This window comes from Microchirus variegatus (assembly GCF_963457635.1).
Source record: "Microchirus variegatus genome assembly, chromosome: 6".
Taxonomy (NCBI): Eukaryota; Metazoa; Chordata; class Actinopteri; order Pleuronectiformes; family Soleidae; genus Microchirus; species Microchirus variegatus.
In genome coordinates this window covers 2,398,251-2,416,806 of record NC_139807.1, presented here as the reverse complement: position 1 = coordinate 2,416,806, position 18,556 = coordinate 2,398,251, and the positions used below count along the sequence as shown (strand labels likewise).

At 44.6% G+C, this 18,556-nt stretch overlaps 1 protein-coding gene across 1 annotated transcript in view; it reads left to right on the top strand.

The window, feature by feature from the left end:
• The window catches only part of fat4 (FAT atypical cadherin 4), a gene marked incomplete at both ends in the record, with an annotated part of 133,775 nt that extends 116,656 nt beyond the window's left edge, over positions 1-17,119 (top strand). The window contains 7 exons of the mRNA XM_083890634.1: positions 1,345-1,652; positions 4,305-4,390; positions 5,625-5,804; positions 5,999-6,123; positions 8,004-8,221; positions 13,095-13,356; positions 15,213-17,119. Of these exons, the coding sequence (XP_083746760.1) occupies positions 1,345-1,652; positions 4,305-4,390; positions 5,625-5,804; positions 5,999-6,123; positions 8,004-8,221; positions 13,095-13,356; positions 15,213-17,119 (3,086 nt within the window). The remainder of the gene's footprint in view (positions 1-1,344; positions 1,653-4,304; positions 4,391-5,624; positions 5,805-5,998; positions 6,124-8,003; positions 8,222-13,094; positions 13,357-15,212) is intronic.
• Between the last annotated feature and the right edge of the window lie 1,437 nt (positions 17,120-18,556).

Genomic DNA, 18,556 nt, shown 5'->3' with positions numbered 1-18,556 from the left:
TGCAAGATGGACAATTTTCACATGTGAAGACTCCCCAAAGAATAGAAAGTTAAACCATGATTTCCAAAGCAAATGTGGACATTTCATTTAGTGGCTCCATTTCTCATGCTTTTTATTGTTGCCCTATTAAGGGCCAATTCCAATTCCTGCCTTAACCCTCAATCTTAACTGGCCCTCAAAACCAAGTGTTGAGGGTTATTTTGTCACTTAGAAATGTGACACCTCTTAAATGCAGATACGTCTTCAGACTGTAGGGGGCAGAATAACGCGAAAAGCTGCGTCCAGTCTGTCAACTCCAAAAAAGAAGAAGAAGAAGAAGAACACATTTATGTCACGATTATATATTTATTATTTTATTTCAGTCAAGTTATTAGCTTGTCAGTTAGTTATAAGATGATACTCATACAAATATTCAGCTGACAGTTACCACACACCACGGCTTATTGAAAAGTAAACCATAGCAAACGATCGCTTGTCCGCACCGGACGGCTATTGACAAAAGATCGTAAAATAAAAAATAAATGTTACGCAACAATGACGTAAGCAATCCATAATATGGGCCCAAACTAAGATCACACAATAATTTTCATATCTCTATTAACAAAGAAAATACTTCATTTGTAGCGTACGCGCTCGTTTCGCTGCTTTCGGGCGCCATCTTTGTTATGTCAAAACACGCAATGCATTCTGGGTAGCCCTTGCTCCCAAGGGTGGTCTCGGAAAATCTCAATATTGAGGGCGATACAGCACTTAAACTTGACCCTCAACTTAATTTTTCTAAGAATCTGCATTTTTGAGATTGAGGGTTAAAGGTGCATTATGTAATAAATAAATTTTAAAAAACTGGCCATAAATTACTCCTAATATGTCACAGAGACTCAGGAATAATGTTCATATAACAAACTGAACTCACCAACAACAACAGTACAGACAAAATATTTGCATTTAAAAAAATCTTTTGCAGACTGCAAATCATGTTTTTTTTGCAGTCAGTAGAGTCTCAGCTGCCGAGCAACCACAGGGTTGCCAGTTACGTCAGAAAACCAAACCTAAAAGACCTCTGTATTTTGAATTTGAATGTAGTAACCGTTTTTGGCCACATTCTTACATATGGCACCTTTAAGATTGGGGGTTAAGCGAGGAATTGGAATTCACCCTAAATGGGCCTCCAGTTTTGGGGGCTATAGAAGTGGAAACGTTCTGTGATATCTCATTTGTTACTCAGTAAAGATTCCACTTAATCTGCAGACATTTGTTTTAATCTCAGCAGCAGCAGCAGCGTGAATCATTCATTGGCTCCGTCTCTGATCCGTCTCTTTCCCTTTTTCTGCCTTTTGTCCTCAGGGGTTTTCGGCAAACACTGCGAACTCAACAGCTACGGCTTTGAGGAGCTCTCTTACATGGAGTTTCCGTCCCTGGATCCCAACAACAACTACATATATATCAAGTTCGCCACCCTGCAGAGCAACGCTCTGCTCATGTACAACCACGATAACCAGACCGGAGACAAGGCGGAGTTCCTGGCTCTGGAGATCTTCGAGGGACGGATGCGCTTCTCCTTCAACCTGGGAAGCGGCACTTACAAACTCATGACGATGATCAAGGTCGCCGACGGGCAGTTCCACACGGTCATCGCCCGGAGAGCCGGGATGGTAAGATCGCTTTGACTTTTCTGGTATAAAAAAATCAACTCACGTGACTCTAAAAAGGTGTGTGTGTAGTGTTTATGTCCAAATGTGGCCTTATATTCTTCTTTTGCACCATCGGATTATAATTAACTCGCTCGAAACCACAGCTCATGGTTTCCACGGTTTGTAATTATATTTTATCGCCCGTTGTGATGTACAATAAGAGGATCCAAAATGGCTCTGAAGGTCGAATTTCTGTCTCCTGTGCTCTGAATGAGAGGCTTCGCGCTGCCAGCAAACGCAGTGGCAAGGAAAGAAGGGGCTGTCAGACCTTTCTATAATAGAACTCTCCTGCTGGAATATCGAATCTGTCGTTTCTCACCGTGCGCCGGGGCTTTCGCGGGAGGCTGGTAAAATCGTTAAATTGTCAGTTTTGGAGATGGTGCAGAGCGACGGGGACGGAAAGGAACACGGCAAAGAAAGTGCGAGTCTGTCCCGAGTACGCCGAGGCGGTCACGTTAGGGCTCTTGAAGCGCCGACTCCCTCAAGAGGTGTAAAGTGAACCCAATCGCCATGGTTTTTGTTTTGGAAAAAGGTGTCGTGGAGGTCAGAGCTAACGTCAAAAGCAATGAGAGAGAAACCGAAAAAGGACGCGGTCACACTCGGCTTCAAACCGGGGCGAGATCCAAGTAATCAGAGGCAGCAGAAAGTCCATAGATCCTGTTACGACGTTTGATGGATCACCGTTGCCACCCTAATCACTTTATTCCTCCATTACCGCAAGAGCAGTGCTTCCATTGGCCGCCGTACAAGCCGGCGAGAAATTGATTGAACGTAAACTAAACAGTTACCGCGTCGATTTAGCAACGCACACGCGGGGGGAAGTTCAATGTAGTCAAAACACGGCTGTTAGAAATCAAACACCCTCATTCTAGTGTTTGACCGTCGTCCCAGAGCCTTTGTTTTCAGATTGTGGAAAGACTCATTTCTCACATGATATTTGCCTCATTGAAAGGGTCAACTCGTAAGTTTTGTTTTTCACATTTTTGGTGTTTTAAAAACTACACACCGTTAGCGCCGCGGAAGATTTGTGCGGGAGATTCAAGCCGGTGTGGTCCGTTGTTTACTCAAGGTCCCGGAGAGGTGGAGCGCGATTGCCCCCGGTCTTTCAACGCTTTCACACACTTTTTCCGGACAGTTTCCTCACCAGCCCATTTCTTTTCCCTCTCAGGGAACACAAAGAGAGAGAGAGAGAGAGAGACAGAGACAGACAGGGAGGGAGAGAGAGAAACAGTCAAAGCCACATCTGTGCAAAAGATTTAGTGCCATTAACGGGAAATAGGAAATGTTTGCTGTAATCTATGTCATTTTTATGCCACGCTCCCGCCGACCGCCGTACGGGCACGATGAAAAATAATTGGCCTTACATGCTTTGTGGTGGACGGAGCTCACTCGAAACCATTGAACATGACTTAGTTGCACAAATACCCAGTGAGAAATGAATGGGTGGAACCAGAACCCTGGGGTGAAAGTGGTGCCCACAGTCTATGAGAAGATATTTGGTGTGACGGTTCCAAGTCGCCCTAAAGATCTGCACACACACACACACACACACACACACACAGTGAAGTTCTATTAGGGCGGGGAATCGCGTCGCAAATGACAGACCTTTGACAATTTTCAAATCTGCTTTCCCTTCTGTGGAAACCTCAACGCGCACTCGTGTTAACGTGCGACACGGCCCGCGTCGCTCTGCTGCGTCAGTCGCTGGGTTTCCGTCGAAGTTCTCCTTTATTCGATTAAACGAAATATGCCATGATGCCCGTTTCCACAAGTTATTTCGGAGGGACGCTTACATAAAAGGTCATTTCAGAGCCCAACATGAGCCAAAATGGTTGCCGTTAGCTAACAACAACAACAACAACAAAAATGTTCCGACAGCTTCACTCACATTTTGTTTTGGATTTGGATCATTGGTTAATTCAATCACATCACTTTCCAATGTCACGTTTGGAACACTGAGGCAAGCTAGCTTGGTTAGCTAAACTGGCTAAGGGATGAGCTTTACTAGCTAAAACCAGATTTTGCCAATTAAAAGGCTCACCTAATACAATCTATGCCCACTTAAGTATATATATATATATATATATATATATATCTTATGTTTGCCTCTTTTTTTCTCACAATTAGACAAACCTTTCTGACTGTGAACCGAAGTTTACACTGGAAAAAAAAGACTTTGTAAACCGGCCGTTCTCCCACTGACATATACGCAACACTGGGGCAAGCTAGCTTGGTTAGCTAAACTAGCTAAGGGATGAGCTCTACTAGCTAAAAACAGATTTCTGCCACTTAACAGGCTCATCTAATGAAATCTATGCTCACTTAAGTGTATATCTTATTTTTTCTCATAATTAGACAAACTTTCCTGACTATAAAACAAAGTTTACAGTGGGAAAAAAATGGCCGTTCTCCCACACCAAAGTGCATAGTAAATTCATGCATTTTAGTTTGTAAATTCTGTTTTTTTGTAATCCTTATTTTGGATTTTTCACAAGTGAAAATGAAAATCTTCACTTATGCACCAGGTGCATAATTTTTTTGTACAAGCTTTGGTGCATAACGTAATAACACATGTAGTAAAGTACTCATTGGATTTCGGTGTGTCGTGCACAGGCTGCTTCTTTGACCGTGGACCTGTGCGGCGATGACCATGAGCCAGGCTACTGTGCCGTTAGCAACGTGGCAGTGCACACCGACTGGTAAGGAAATCAAACGCTCACACACACACACACACACACACGCACACACACACACACACACACATACACCAGTTGACTGTTTCTGTTCTGCAAAATAATGGAAAAATAACACAGATCCACTTTATGTTGTTTACATGTACCTGGTATGACCGTGAGCACATAGCCTAAAAGCGTAATTCCTCGCAGCTGCTGCTCTTCACTCTTCACATTTGTGCAGCAAATCAACAAAGTACAATCACTACGCTGGAGTTTCCGTGAAACACAGAGCGCAAGTTTTCCCCGTCAGACTTTCACTCTTCCACTTTTGACCCGTTGTCACCGGTTGCACGTCGACCGGATTTGACAGCTTCAACCAAACACACTTTTTTTCCCTCCTGGGTTAGGAAACAGTTTACGATGGCTTCTCCAACTGGGTTTGACTCATCCAGCGAGATGGAAATTTGCTCTGACCCCGAGAAGAAAATAACAAAAACAAATGAATATTGTGATAGTTTACTCCGCGTCTCTTCCCATTTGAGCATTTTTATTTTATTTATTCTGCACGGAATAAAAGGACGGAAACTGATACAGATCCACGGAGCGTTTTCTCATGTTTTGTTTTGGCTTTTTTTTTTTTTTGTTTCCATCCATCACTTGCTTTTATTGTGAAAAGGTTTTGGATGACAGCACCAGGATTTGTTAAAGTGCATTTTCATACTTTATTTTCTTACAGTTTTATTAGGAACAATTGGTGAAAAACGAAGTTATCTGCTGCAAATGTGTAATATATGATGTAAACCTACATTGAATTAGTGGATTGTTACAGCTTTAACACACACACACACACACACACGCACACAGACAATGCTGAGCCAAGCTCTGTGGGGTGAAAACTTGAGACTGTGCATGTGTTTTTGTGTATGTTTGACAGTGTGTGTGTGTGTGTGTGTGTGTGTGTGTGCATGTGAGAGAGTGGGTGAAAAAAACAGAGCGATTGATTCAGCAGATGAGAAAAGGCCAGAAAGGTCTGCAGAAGGTTTATTCTATGATCGTCTCGGGACCATGTTGTTGTGAAACTCACTGACCCGCTGTGTCTTTCTGTTGTAAGTGTGTGTGTGTGTGTGTGTGTGTGTGTGTGTGTGTGTGTGTCTGAATACTTCAATGCATCTGTGAGCGTTTGGATTCCCCGTGCATATGGACGTTTTCCGTCTCAGTCCCTTTGTGAGCTTCTGTTCATCCGCCTGTCCGTGTGCAGGATCCTGGACGTGCAGCCCAACCGGCTCTCGGTGGGAGGCGTCAGGTCAATAGAACCCGTCCTTCACCGGCGCGGTCAGATCGCCACCCACGACTTCGTCGGCTGCATCATGGAGTTCGCCGTCAACGGCCGCCCGCTGGAGCCGAGTCAGGCGCTGGCATCGCGTGGCATCCTCGACAGGTCAGCGGAACCCTCTCGACCCTCCCGTCTCTCTAAACCTGTCCGTCTTCTCTAACCTCGCTGTGGGACTTCTGTTCACACTACTCAAACCGTCCCGAGACGTCTTTTAATATGCTAATTCTCTCTGAGGTTCTTTATTTGCAGCTCTGCATGGGTGAGATAAATTATTTTCTCTTTCCGATTCCGTCCGATAGATGTCCGAGACTGGAGGGAGCCTGCACCACCAGCCCCTGCAGACACGGGGGCACCTGCTTGGACCGCTGGTCCTGGCAGCAGTGCCAGTGCGTGGACGGCTTCACGGGCAAATTCTGCGAGAAATGTAAGTGTTTTTTTTACGCTGCCGCCGCCCCCCCCCCCCCTTTGAAGTGTCTTTCTGTCTGTAACGCTGAGGCTGCAAAGATTATTATTCCATCATGATTATTTATGATGCTTCCTCCATGAGTCATCAAAAGGCACCAACGCACTGGAGCGTAAATGTAGGCCACAATGCTGCGGCACACTATGAGCCTTATTATTTCAAAGCAATTGTGTTTTATTTATATATATATATATATATATAAATGTATCTACAAATACTCAGACGAGATATCGGCAAACTAAAACAGAAGAAAGATAAGACTCACAGAACCTGTAGCTACTGTCTGAGATGAATAAATCAACTATTTTAGTGGGTTTTTTCCAGTAGTTAAAACAAGCTTTCTGATTTTTCAGCTGGTTCCTTTGCTCCATATAACAAATAAATCATTAAAATGGAATAATTTCAGTTTCCCGGGACAAAACAAGACACTTAAGAAGAAAGTAGAATGTGTGTAACGAGGCAACAAACTCACACAAAATATCATATATTATCTCACATATACTAAAAATAAAATAAGTGGATCCAATTTTTTTTTAAAGATAAGCCACTGTGACGTGTTTGAAAACATAAACTCATAAAACGTATGTGAAAGGGTAGGAGGAATAAGTTAGTATAGTATGGCGTTTTTGTCAAATTTTGGACCAAATTTTTTTTTTCAAAAAATATTTCACATTTTGGACAACATAGTATCGTATGACGTTTTTGTCAAATTTTGGACCAAATTTTTTTTTTCAAAAAATATTTAAAATTTTGGACAACATAGTATCGTATGACGTTTGTCAAATTTTGGACCAAATTTTTTTTTTTCAAAAAATATTTCAAATTTTGGACGACATAGTAACACATGACGTTTTTGTCAAATTTTTGACCAAATTTTTTTTTTCCAAAAAATATTTCAAATTTTGGACGACATATCGAATGACGTTTTTGTCAAATTTTGGACCAAATTTTTTTTTTCAAAAAAATATTTCAAATTTTGGACAACATAGTATCGTATGACGTTTGTCAAATTTTGGACCAAATTTTTTTTTTTCAAAAAATATTTCAAATTTTGGACGACATAGTAACACATGACGTTTTTGTCAAATTTTGGACCAAATTTTTTTTTTTCAAAAAATATTTCAAATTTTGGACGACATAGTAACACATGACGTTTTTGTCAAATTTTTGACCAAATTTTTTTTTTCCAAAAAATATTTCAAATTTTGGACGACATATCGAATGACGTTTTTGTCAAATTTTGGACCAAATTTTTTTTTTCAAAAAAATATTTCAAATTTTGGACAACATAGTATCGTATGACGTTTGTCAAATTTTGGACCAAATTTTTTTTTTCAAAAAATATTTCAAATTTTGGACGACATAGTAACACATGACGTTTTTGTCAAATTTTGGACCAAATTTTTTTTTTCCAAAAAATATTTCAAATTTTGGACGACAGTATATTATGAACAAGTTAGCTAACTTGCTAACTTTAGCTAATAACTAGGAGCTAAAATCTTAACTTCCACGACAGAAAGCAGCTTCCTGTGTTTTGGAGGCGGAGCGTTGACCAAATCCTGCTTTTCTACCTCCGTTTACCGTAGCTTTAAGTTCCTAAAAAAAACAACTCAAATTTCACACTCACAGGCCGCTGTGAGGAGTGACCTACATCTTTCATTTACAGGAAGACATTTCTAACCACGAGTGACAAAGTAAAGACCAATTTGTGGTCGCGGCAGGAAAATCGTTCAGACCTGAGCGCGTCCCTGAGCAGCAGAGTGATTATATTTTATACGTTAATGTTTTAAAATTGCCTGTGAAACTCCCGCTAATAAGTTATAACTGTCGATCTCGCGCAGACATTACGGCGGACACCGCCCTGTCCCTGGATGGCACGGGCCGCCTGGATTACTCCCTGAAGCCCGGCCCCAAACGCGACGTCCTGCTCCGACAGTCGCTGCAGGGCCGGTCCTCGGAGCGCGTCGGGCCCAGCAGCCTGGAGGTGAAGTTCAGGACGCGCAGCAAGACCGGCACGCTGCTGCACGTGCAGGAGAGCAGCAACTACACCACGGTGAAGGTGAGCGTCGTATATATTTTCAATTCTAAATTGATTGCAGGTCATTTCCACTACATTTCATCCACTAACAGCAACATAATTACAGGTCGTAGATAAGAGCAACGATTATTCAGCGTCTGCAGCATCTAATTCCCTATCATAAAAGCACCCCCTAAATCACGCTTTCACAATAAAAGCCTTGGCTGAATGCCCAGCTGAGCTGCTGCAGGTGTTCACGGGAGGAAGTGGAAGTTTGAATTATCTGTGCGCATAACGGCAACGACAAATTACATGCAGGTCAAAGGTCACAGAGACTTCCTTTTAAAATGTAGTTGAATTTTTGAGCTACAGAAAAAACGAAGCCATTTAAAGCAATTATACACTTATACAAATATAATTATTACAGTTTTTTCCCAGCAATCCCTCCTAAATGTTACACACCGAAAAATACGGCGTAATATTGAGTATACGTGTCACGCAATATCCATATTTCACAGGTTTACCCGAGTTATTGTGTGATTATTTAGCTAGCTAATGACAAATGCTAACACCTGCACACTGACTCATTACCACGAGCGTGTATCCAACTGCGATCTTGTGAAGATCCAGTTTCTGGACGAACGTCGATCGGCTTTTGTATAGTTCAGTTTGCTCTTTGAATAACCTCATACCGACGTGATGTGCTTAGAGCGGCTTAGCTAACTAGCCAGCTCATTTGCACAGCAACCCCGCCGTTGCTATTAACGTTAGCGCTCAGCCACGAGAATACGTTGTGTGTGGAGACTTTCGAGGCATTAATTCATGATCATGATCAGTTTCGGGGGGGCAGAAATCAGCTTTAATTTGAGCTGAAGTCTTGCAGTATGGCTGCCAGATGAGCATGAAAAAGAAACATCTCCCGAGTATTTGGACCATCAAAAGTGAATCATCTTGTATTGATGACTGTGCTGATAAAAAAAAAAACAAGTTTATTTCCAGACTGTTCTAATTAGTAGTGCCACAAGGCGACGACATGCATTTACAGAAGTGAGGTTCTTTGAATGCATCTCGTAGAACACTGCTCCCACAGGGCGACACAGACGCAACAGACTTTGGAACTGATATTTACACGTTTTAATCTTCAGACTAGACACTATGACCACACACTTGCCATTTACTCAAACCGTTTTAGGGAGGAGATTCAAGGGATTTGGGAGCTTGAGATACATCTTGCAAGGTGATGGACTGGCAACCCGTCCAGGTTGTACCCTGGCTTTGCCCTAGATCAGCTGGGATTGGCACCAGCGACCGAAGGGATGGATGGATGAACATCATTAACTCGCAATTGAGAACATTGGCTCCTTTAGGAAAATTAGTATATATTTCCTATCGACCTCTGTCGAAACAGAAGTGAGGTTCTTTGAATGCATCATGTAGCCACTGCTCCCACACTTTTAAAGAACGTGGGCGACACAGACGCAACAAACTTTGGAAATTATATTTACACGTTTTAATCTTCAGACCAGACACTATAAACCCACACACTTGCTGTTTAATCAAACCATTTTAGGGAGGAGATTCAAGGGATTTGGGAGCTTGCGATACATCTTGCAAGGTGATGGACTGGCAACCCGTCCAGGTTGTACCCTGGCTTTGCCCTAGATCAGCTGGGATTGGCACCAGCGACCGAAGGGATGGATGGATGAACATCATTAACTCGCAATTGAGAACATTGGCTCCTTTAGGAAAATGCGTATATATTTCCTATCGACCTCTGTCGAAACAGAAGTGAGGTTCTTTGAATGCATCTCGTAGCCACTGCTCCCACACTTTTAAAGAACGTAGGCGACACAGACGCAACGGACTTCGGAACTGATTTTCACACATTTTAATCTTCAGACCAGACACTATGACCACACACACTTGCTGTTTAATCAAACCATTTAAGGGAGGAGATTCAAGGGATTTGGGAGCTTGCGATACATCTTGCAAGGTGATGGACTGGCAACCCGTCCAGGTTGTACCCTGGCTTTGCCCTAGATCAGCTGGGATTGGCACCAACGACCCGAAGGGATGGATGAACGTCATTAACTCGCAATTGAGAACATTGGCTCCTTTAGGAAAATGAGTTTATATTTCCTATCGACCTCTGTCGAAACCGAAGTGAGGTTCTTTGAATGCATCTCGTAGCCACTGCTCGCACACTTTTAAAGAACGTGGGCGACACAGACGCAACAAACTTTGGAAATTATATTTACACGTTTTAATCTTCAGACCAGACACTATAAACCCACACACTTGCTGTTTAATCAAACCATTTTAGTGAGGAGATTCAGGGGATTTGGAAGCTTGAGATACATCTTGCGAGGTGATGGACTGGCAACCCGTCCAGGTTGTACCCTGGCTTTGCCCTAGATCAGCTGGGATTGGCACCAGCGACCGAAGGGATGGATGGATGAACATCATTAACTCGCAATTGAGAACATTGGCCCCTTTAGGAAAATGAGTAGATTTTTCCTGTCGAAACAGCATTTTTTTTTTTATTCCCACCCGATTAGCTTCACTGGCAAATCAGAGGACGGCGTCCATTTTTTTTTTTTTTTTTTGATTGATGGTCTTTGCAGCGGAGCCTCCATGCAAAGCGATAATCTGCAGCGCCGCCATCGGCCCGCTATCGGAGCCAGAGCTAAAATGATAAATGAACAAAACGGATAAATCGGTCGACCTCGCGTCTCCTCCTCCTCCCTCCGACTCCGGCGTCTCTGACATCGTCTCACGGCTTTGCACCACAAATCACTACCGCGCTCGCTCTTTTTGGGTGTAAACCGTAAACAAACTACAGTACATGGTTCTTCCTCATCCACTTCCCTACAGTCCCATTCCTCTTTCTTCTCCTCTTATCCAGCTCAGCACCACCACCACCACCACCACCACCCCCCGCTCCCTCTGACTGATCCTGGGCAGCTGCCCAGCGAGGCCTGCGGGCTCATTCATTCTCTTCAGTTTTCCTTTTTTAGACCCTAACCCTCCACTCTCACTCTCACCACCACCACCAACCCCTTTCTCCCACTTAGTATCAGATGATGTTGTTTTCCAGCTTTTCTGAGCAGCTTCTCATCTCCCCTCACTCGTACTGGTCGCGTACATCATGTCAAGACAAGAAGAGAAAACTATATTTATACAAAATTAAAAAACAAAAAAAAACAAAGATGTTTAACAGATAAACCCTGTGATTGATTTTCCAGATTTAGAGCACTCGGTTTTCCTCGCCTTGGGGCGACTCTCTCTGCTTTTCCCATTTAAAAAAAAAAATCATGTCTTCCGGAAGCTACTTATCATTGCTGATTTTTGGTGTCCTTTGAAAAAGAAGGAGATGGGATTACTTTTCCATCAGCGCGGGGAGGACGCACGAGAGGATTCGTACACAAAGTTGTTGCACGCTTGATTCATTTCTTTTAAAAGACGCTCTTTTTTTGTGTTTTTGTTGTTTGTTGTTGGGAAGTCCTTGATCATCATCATCTGAAGACGTGAGAACGTGATAAACGCGGTTTGCCGCGTTCTTGTTTTCAATCTTTGACCTCGACAGTAAAGTCGGGCAAAAAAGCGGCGGCGTTTGGTTGTAGCTTTTGTGGAAAAATTCCTTTCATCACTTGTCATTCAAGCGGACATGATAATTCAAAAGAAGGAACAATCAAGGGGGAAAAAAAACCAAAACTTTCATTCTCAAAGCCCAGTTTGTGTCCGTTCTCCCCGAAAAGAACACTTACTGCACGTCTCATGCAGTTATTTTATGCCGTTACGTGGTGCGCGAGGATTGCGAAGCTCCCGGCGCCAAGTGTTTCAAAAAACAATTTGGACGATCAATCGCTCGTGTTTTTGCAGACTGTTTTTCAAGTGACACCATATTGAAGAATCAAATTTAAATCTGGTTCCGGGCACATTAACGGCAAAAAGACGTGCTTGACGTCATGTTTAATGTGTCGCGGCCCCCGGAGTCCAGGCACCGTTTACCAGTTAGCTCGGTTAGCTCCTTTAGCGCGCCTACAGTGGAACTGGTAGCGGTCCGTTTATTGTAGCAGCGCTACTAATAACTAGCGTACCTGTGTACGGCGTATGTGAGCCTCTGTTTTTAAAGTTTAACGTTACTTTAGAGACTCATTTTAACAAAATCGGGGAGTCACGTAAACATGACGTCAGGTGCATCTTTTTCCGGTCGGTTGTCATGGAAACGTGTCACGCGTTGATGTGCGTTAACGTTGACGTGCCCATCGCTAATTTGTGTGTTTGCTGAAAGGCGGCAAACTATTGTCCTTCTTAAAGGCGCCATAGGTAAGAATGTGGCCAAAAAACGGTTACTACACTCAAATTCAAAATACCGAAGTCTTTTAGGTTTCATTTTCTCCGCCATTGCAGCTTAGATGTACTGTAACTGGCACCCCGTGATTGCTCGGCAGCTGAGACTCTACTGACTGCAATGATTGGTAGACAGGTCACATATTTTGTCCGATCTTCACGAAACTTGACGCACGTGATCCTTGGACCAAGCCTCGCAAAAGTTACCAGAAGGATTTTTTGATTTTTCGGAAGCATTTGCCCGTCACAGCCGGACGAAATCAGCGGTTAGCTTCCAAACAGGAAGTTAGCTCATATACCAGGAACGCTTTCACGTATCGAAACCAAACTTTGTACATGAACTCGGGACTCCAATTTGAGGAAGCACAAGATCTGAAAGATGAAGTATTGATGAAATTCTCAACACACCCTCTTACACTAGCTGCTCGGATTAGCGAAATGCACCCGAGCAAGCACACGCCCCTGGAAATGCATTCTAGTTTAATCATAAATATGTATGAAATATGAAATTAGAGACTTTTAACATCTGTCGTGCTCATCCGCCATCTTTTTTCCCCCTCAGCTGAGGAACGGCAACATCCACTACATCTCGGACGCGGGCGTCGGCGGGAAGGTGGAGCGCACCCTGGGGGACGCCGTGCTGTCCGACGGCCAGTGGCACACGCTGCAGCTGGTCAAGAACGGCTCGGCCACCGCGCTGCAGGTGGACGGCGGTCACCCCAGGGTCATCCAGCACGTCACGCAGGACTTCGGCGGTCTGGGCGTGTTGACCTTCTCCCTGGGAGGGATCCCGCCTGGGCCGGCGCAACAGAAAACAGCAGCAGGTGAGGAGGAGGAGGAGGAGGAGGAGGCCGCGGGTTTATGTTTTTGTCCATAATCGAGTGAAGAGATTGTAGTGTGTTTTCTGGAGTGTGTGATTGGAGGGGGGGCGGAATAAATCACACCAGGGGAAATGAAAAGAGAAGTTTCCCACTCATTCAGCGCTTTTGAGCAATCGCCTTAATCCCCAACTGCGCCGGACACAAACCCTTTGATAAGAGAAATGATAAAATTACGCAGATTTTTCAGCGTAGAGGACGTAATATATAGGGTCCGAATGGGTCATGCTCCTTTTTAGGAGCCGCTAAACTGTGCTGCAGCCATAAGTAACCCTATTATCACGAGCCTCGCCGTGAAATAAATCCCGTCGAGAAAACATTTATTAGGAATTTTCTTGCACCGTTTTTGACAAGGAATTTGTCATATTTTAGGCCTAAAAAACCCCGCACTTTAGATACGGCTCTATCCGTAATTATGACAGCTATACCCTTGTCGAAACGCGCGGCGTATTTACGAGCGAGCCAGCGAGCGCACACGTGTATTTATGCGCCGTGTCAAAACGCGCACACATGCCGAAGCTCTCAAAAGCTGGCGCCGCGCCAAGAATCTCACCCACGGCTCTTTACCTGCTGTAAATTACCGCCGCGGACCGTGTTTTCTCATGTTATGGAAACCTCTCTTTTTTTTTTTTTTTACACACGCTTAAGTGTGTGCACATGCACGTACAGTACATATGTGTGACCCGTGAGCCCTTATAAATCTACGCCAAACTTCTTCTTTTCCCAACCCCCCCATCCTCCTCATCTACTCAAACTGCTGACCCCGACAAAACCGAATCTGGCCCTGAAATCTCGCGTCTATTTGACACTGCGGAGATTTAACTCCGACCGATTTACAGTAGTTGAACAAACATGTCTTTATCAGAGCATCATTTATTCACAAAAATAACACATGTTCATTTTAATCTGACCCCCGGTCTTGGTAAAGCGCCTGCTTTCAATGTTTTTCGTGTACAGTTGAATCACGGACGAGATGTCGTGAAACGCGAAATGGGGAGGTCGTAAAAAAGTACATTTCTAAATTTCAGGGGGAGTAACCTTAAAGCTATGGACTAATATGGTAAAAAAAAAATGAATTTGAATGATTTCTTGACCTCCTCTACACGAGGACTGGGGCACATTTCAAAACAAACATGTTCTGAGCACGCAGGTCCGTGGCACGCTGCCCGGTAACTAACCCCGTACCTCGGTGCCGGAGCCGGAGCGGTCGTGTTCCTCTCTTGCGCGCTCGCTTTTTTTTTTTCGAGAGCTAATGAAAAAGACACGAATGGATTTAATCTACACTGGGATAAATTCAATAAAATCTATTTACATCGGTGAGGCAGCGCTGTTAGGCAACACACAAAGCAAAAGATTGAATTAGACACAGAGACCTTCATCCAAGCCAGATGTATGTCTCGGAGCGATAATGGCACCGGCGATGGATTCTCTGTTTTAAAAAAAAAAAAAAAAAAGAAAAATGATTCCTCCTCTCAAATTGGCCACTGATAGATTAAGTCCATTTTTAAAATATGGATTTTTTTCTGAGGAGGTGCTTTCTACGAGGAAGTTTTTTTTTTTTTTTTTTGTCCTAAGCTTGAACCAATTACCCGTCTAAACAAAATTCCTTTAGCTCTGATGATAACTCCCAGTTCCTGTTATTTTCAAGCGAGCGATCCAGCCTTGGCATACATCGTGAAAACCCATCAATTGGAAATGATTCCCCTCCAGGACACGGTTATGTCCTTGTTAGCTGCTGTTGGCTGTTTCTCCTTTAATCTGATCCACATTTTTTTTTTTTTTTTGCTCTCATTCATTCGCAGGTTTCGATGGCTGCCTGGCCTTTGTGAAGTACAACAGGGAGAGTCTGCCGTTTACCGGCGAGCACAACCTCGTCGCCTTGACCAAGACCAGCTCGTCCGTCAAGATCGGCTGCAGAGGTCCCAACCTTTGCGAGAGCGGTCCTTGCTGGGATGGCCTGATGTGCGTCAACCAGTGGTACACGTACCAGTGCGTCCCGCCCGGCGACTGCTCTTCTAATCCCTGCCAGAACCACGGCAGCTGCGTGCCGGATCCGCGCTCCGGTTACACCTGCGCCTGCTCCGAGTTTTACACGGGAAAGACTTGCGAGACCTTGGTGGCCTGTTTGGGTGTCCAGTGCCCACAGGGTACCGTCTGCAAAACGGCCAACAACGGCGGGTTCGTCTGTAGCCCCAGCCCCACCGCCGAGACAATGGTCCTCCCCATCTGGGCAGTGCCGGCGATCGTGGGCAGTTGCGCCACCGTCCTCGCCTTGGTGGTTCTCAGCCTGATCCTGTGCAACCACTGCAGGGACCGCAACAAGACGAAAGTGCCAAAGGAACCCAAGGAGAAGAAACCCAAGGAGAAGAAGAAGAAAAAGAAGAAGGGCAGCGAGAACGTCGCGTTCGATGACCCGGATAACATCCCACCGTACGGAGACGACATGACGGTACGGAAACAACCGGAAGGCAACCCCAAACCGGACATTATCGAGAGGGAGAACCCTTACCTGATCTACGATGAAACCGACATCCCCCACAACAATGAGACCGTCCCGAGTGCTCCCTGTGCTCCCTGCAACGTGCCAGAGGCCGATATCGAGCACTACGACATAGACAACGCGAGCAGTATCGCTCCGTCAGACGCCGATATCATCCAGCACTACAAACAGTTCCGCAGCCACACACCCAAGTTCTCCATCCAGAGACACAGCCCGCTGGGCTTCGCCAGACAGTCGCCCTTACCGCTTGGAGCGACAAGCTACACCTACCAGCCCCAGTACACACAAGCGCTGAGGTCCACCCCGTTGAGTCACTCCCACTCGGCCTGCCCCACCCCGAATCCTCTCTCCAGACACTCGCCAGCCCCGTTCACCAAGCCCACGTCCTTTTACCGAAACACCCCGACCAGAGAACTCAACCTGGCTCGCCGCGAGGGCAGCCCAATGGACCTGCACAACGACATGTGCCAGCCTCCGCCCATGTTCAACTACGCCACCCGGCTGGGGAGACGCAGCAAGAGTCCGCAGACCATGGCCAGCCACGGCCACACCTCCAGGCCCGGCAGTCGGCTGAAGCAGCCGATTGAGCAGATCCCCCTGGAGACGGGGCCTCCTGTGGGGCTGTCCATCGAGGAAGTGGAGCGACTGAACACTCCGCGCCCACGCAACCCCAGCATCTGCAGCGCCGACCACGGGCGCTCCAGCTCCGAGGAGGACTGCCGCAGGCCACTGTCAAGGGTCCGCAACCCTGCAGACGGCATCCCGGCACCAGAGTCCTCTTCAGAAAGCGACTCTCACGACTCCTTCACCTGCTCGGAGATGGAGTACGACCGGGACAAACCGGTTTCTTACACCTCGCGGGTTCCCAAGCTCTCGCAAGTCAACGAGTCGGACGCTGACGACGAGGACTACAGTGGGAGGCTCAAGCAGAGGCGCTACTCAAGTCGGAGGCCAGAAGGAGGGCCTGGTGTTGCCCAAATGCCCCCCAGTGAGCAGCACTACACCCTGCCCCATAAACTGGGCCAGCAAGCTGGGGGCTTCAACTGGGACAATCTCTTGAACTGGGGCCCCGGCTTCGGGCATTATGTGGACGTATTCAAGGACTTAGCCTTGCTTCCGGAGAACGCGGCGGCAAAAGACATTGAAATGAACAGTGGCGACGGTTCAGTGACCATTCTAAACGAAGGAGAAGCTGAGCAATATGTATGAGACTATTTATTATGATGCTGATGTACAATATGGTGATGTTCTCCGTTTTTGTTTTGTTTTAAAGAAGTCTGTATATTTCAAGAGAGCATCGGACGCCGTGTCTTTTTTTTTTTTTTTTTACATTATTCAAAAATAATAAGACGACTTTCAATGCAGTAAGGCAGAAAAATGGCACCTGTAACTTGACCTTGGAACAGTTTACCAGTCTTTTATATATATTTTTTTTTAAGCGTTCAAATTCTCAACTGCACAACCGTCGGAGGCCTCATTGCGACGTTTCCGTTGACGTTGAGCGACTGCGTTATCGCGATCTGCTCTTTATTATGCTAACGTTGCTTCTGTCACATCCACAGCTCAGAGATAAAGAGGGCAGATCGTTTTTTTAAAATTCCGACAGGCCATAAAGTAAAAAGAAAAATCACGGTCTCGAGGCTCAATTTTTTGATTTGCCTGAAAAGAAGCATGTGTGCGTTTGATCCGACTCCACCTGTTACCGAGAGGACACGGTGTTTTCAGACCCCACCGACGATAATAATCCTTCATCTTTGCCCCCTTGTGTGTTTTCTTACGGAAGACTGGATAAACGCTCCAACAGTGGGGGGGGGGTTCATTACGTCTTCTCCTGCCTTACAGACATTTGAGGATTTCAGTTCCGGGGGGGGGGAAGGACTTTTGGTCTATTCCTTTTTTTCCCTGGTTGAGTTGGAGTTGAGTTTTTTCTTTGGTGGGAGGGGAAGAATGTCTGCTATAAATGAGCATTTTCTGACAAGCCAACTGTTTTCCAGGCAACGACGACGATGATGATGATGATGTTGATGTTACTGATGTATGATGATGATGATGATGACGTGTAAACATGACCCCAACTAAAACACTATGAACTTGTGTACATTTTTTTTTTTTTAAATTCATGATAAATCATGGAGTCATTTGTTATTGTTGGTGTCCCTCGTCCATTTTTATTTTTTTTATTTTTGACATGTATGGTTTCCTACATTTTTTTTTTTGTACTGTTTATTAACTTAAAATTACTTAAGCTGTGTTTTTATGGATATTTTTCATACGCTGAAAATGTATGTTCTTACTTTCGGGGAAAGTAAGATTGAAGACTTATTTTTTACATTTTGTTACGTATGTAACATCAGTATTTTCCACTTTTGATAAAACTATAACATGCTGTATGCTTTGTACTTGTAAAAAGCCAATAACAGAATAAAAAAATATTTATTTAAACACACACTATGTAATTTCTCCGACTAGGGGTCTCACAGAAAAAATATAAATATATATTAAATATCCAGAAATACAGTGTATGAGAGAGGGAGAAAGAAAGAGTTAAATACATTTGGCTAAAGTTGCCCCCACTATGCTAAAACTTTTTCTTCGCCGTCAGTCATCTATATTTCAACATATCTCCACTGCAGTCAGGTCACTTTT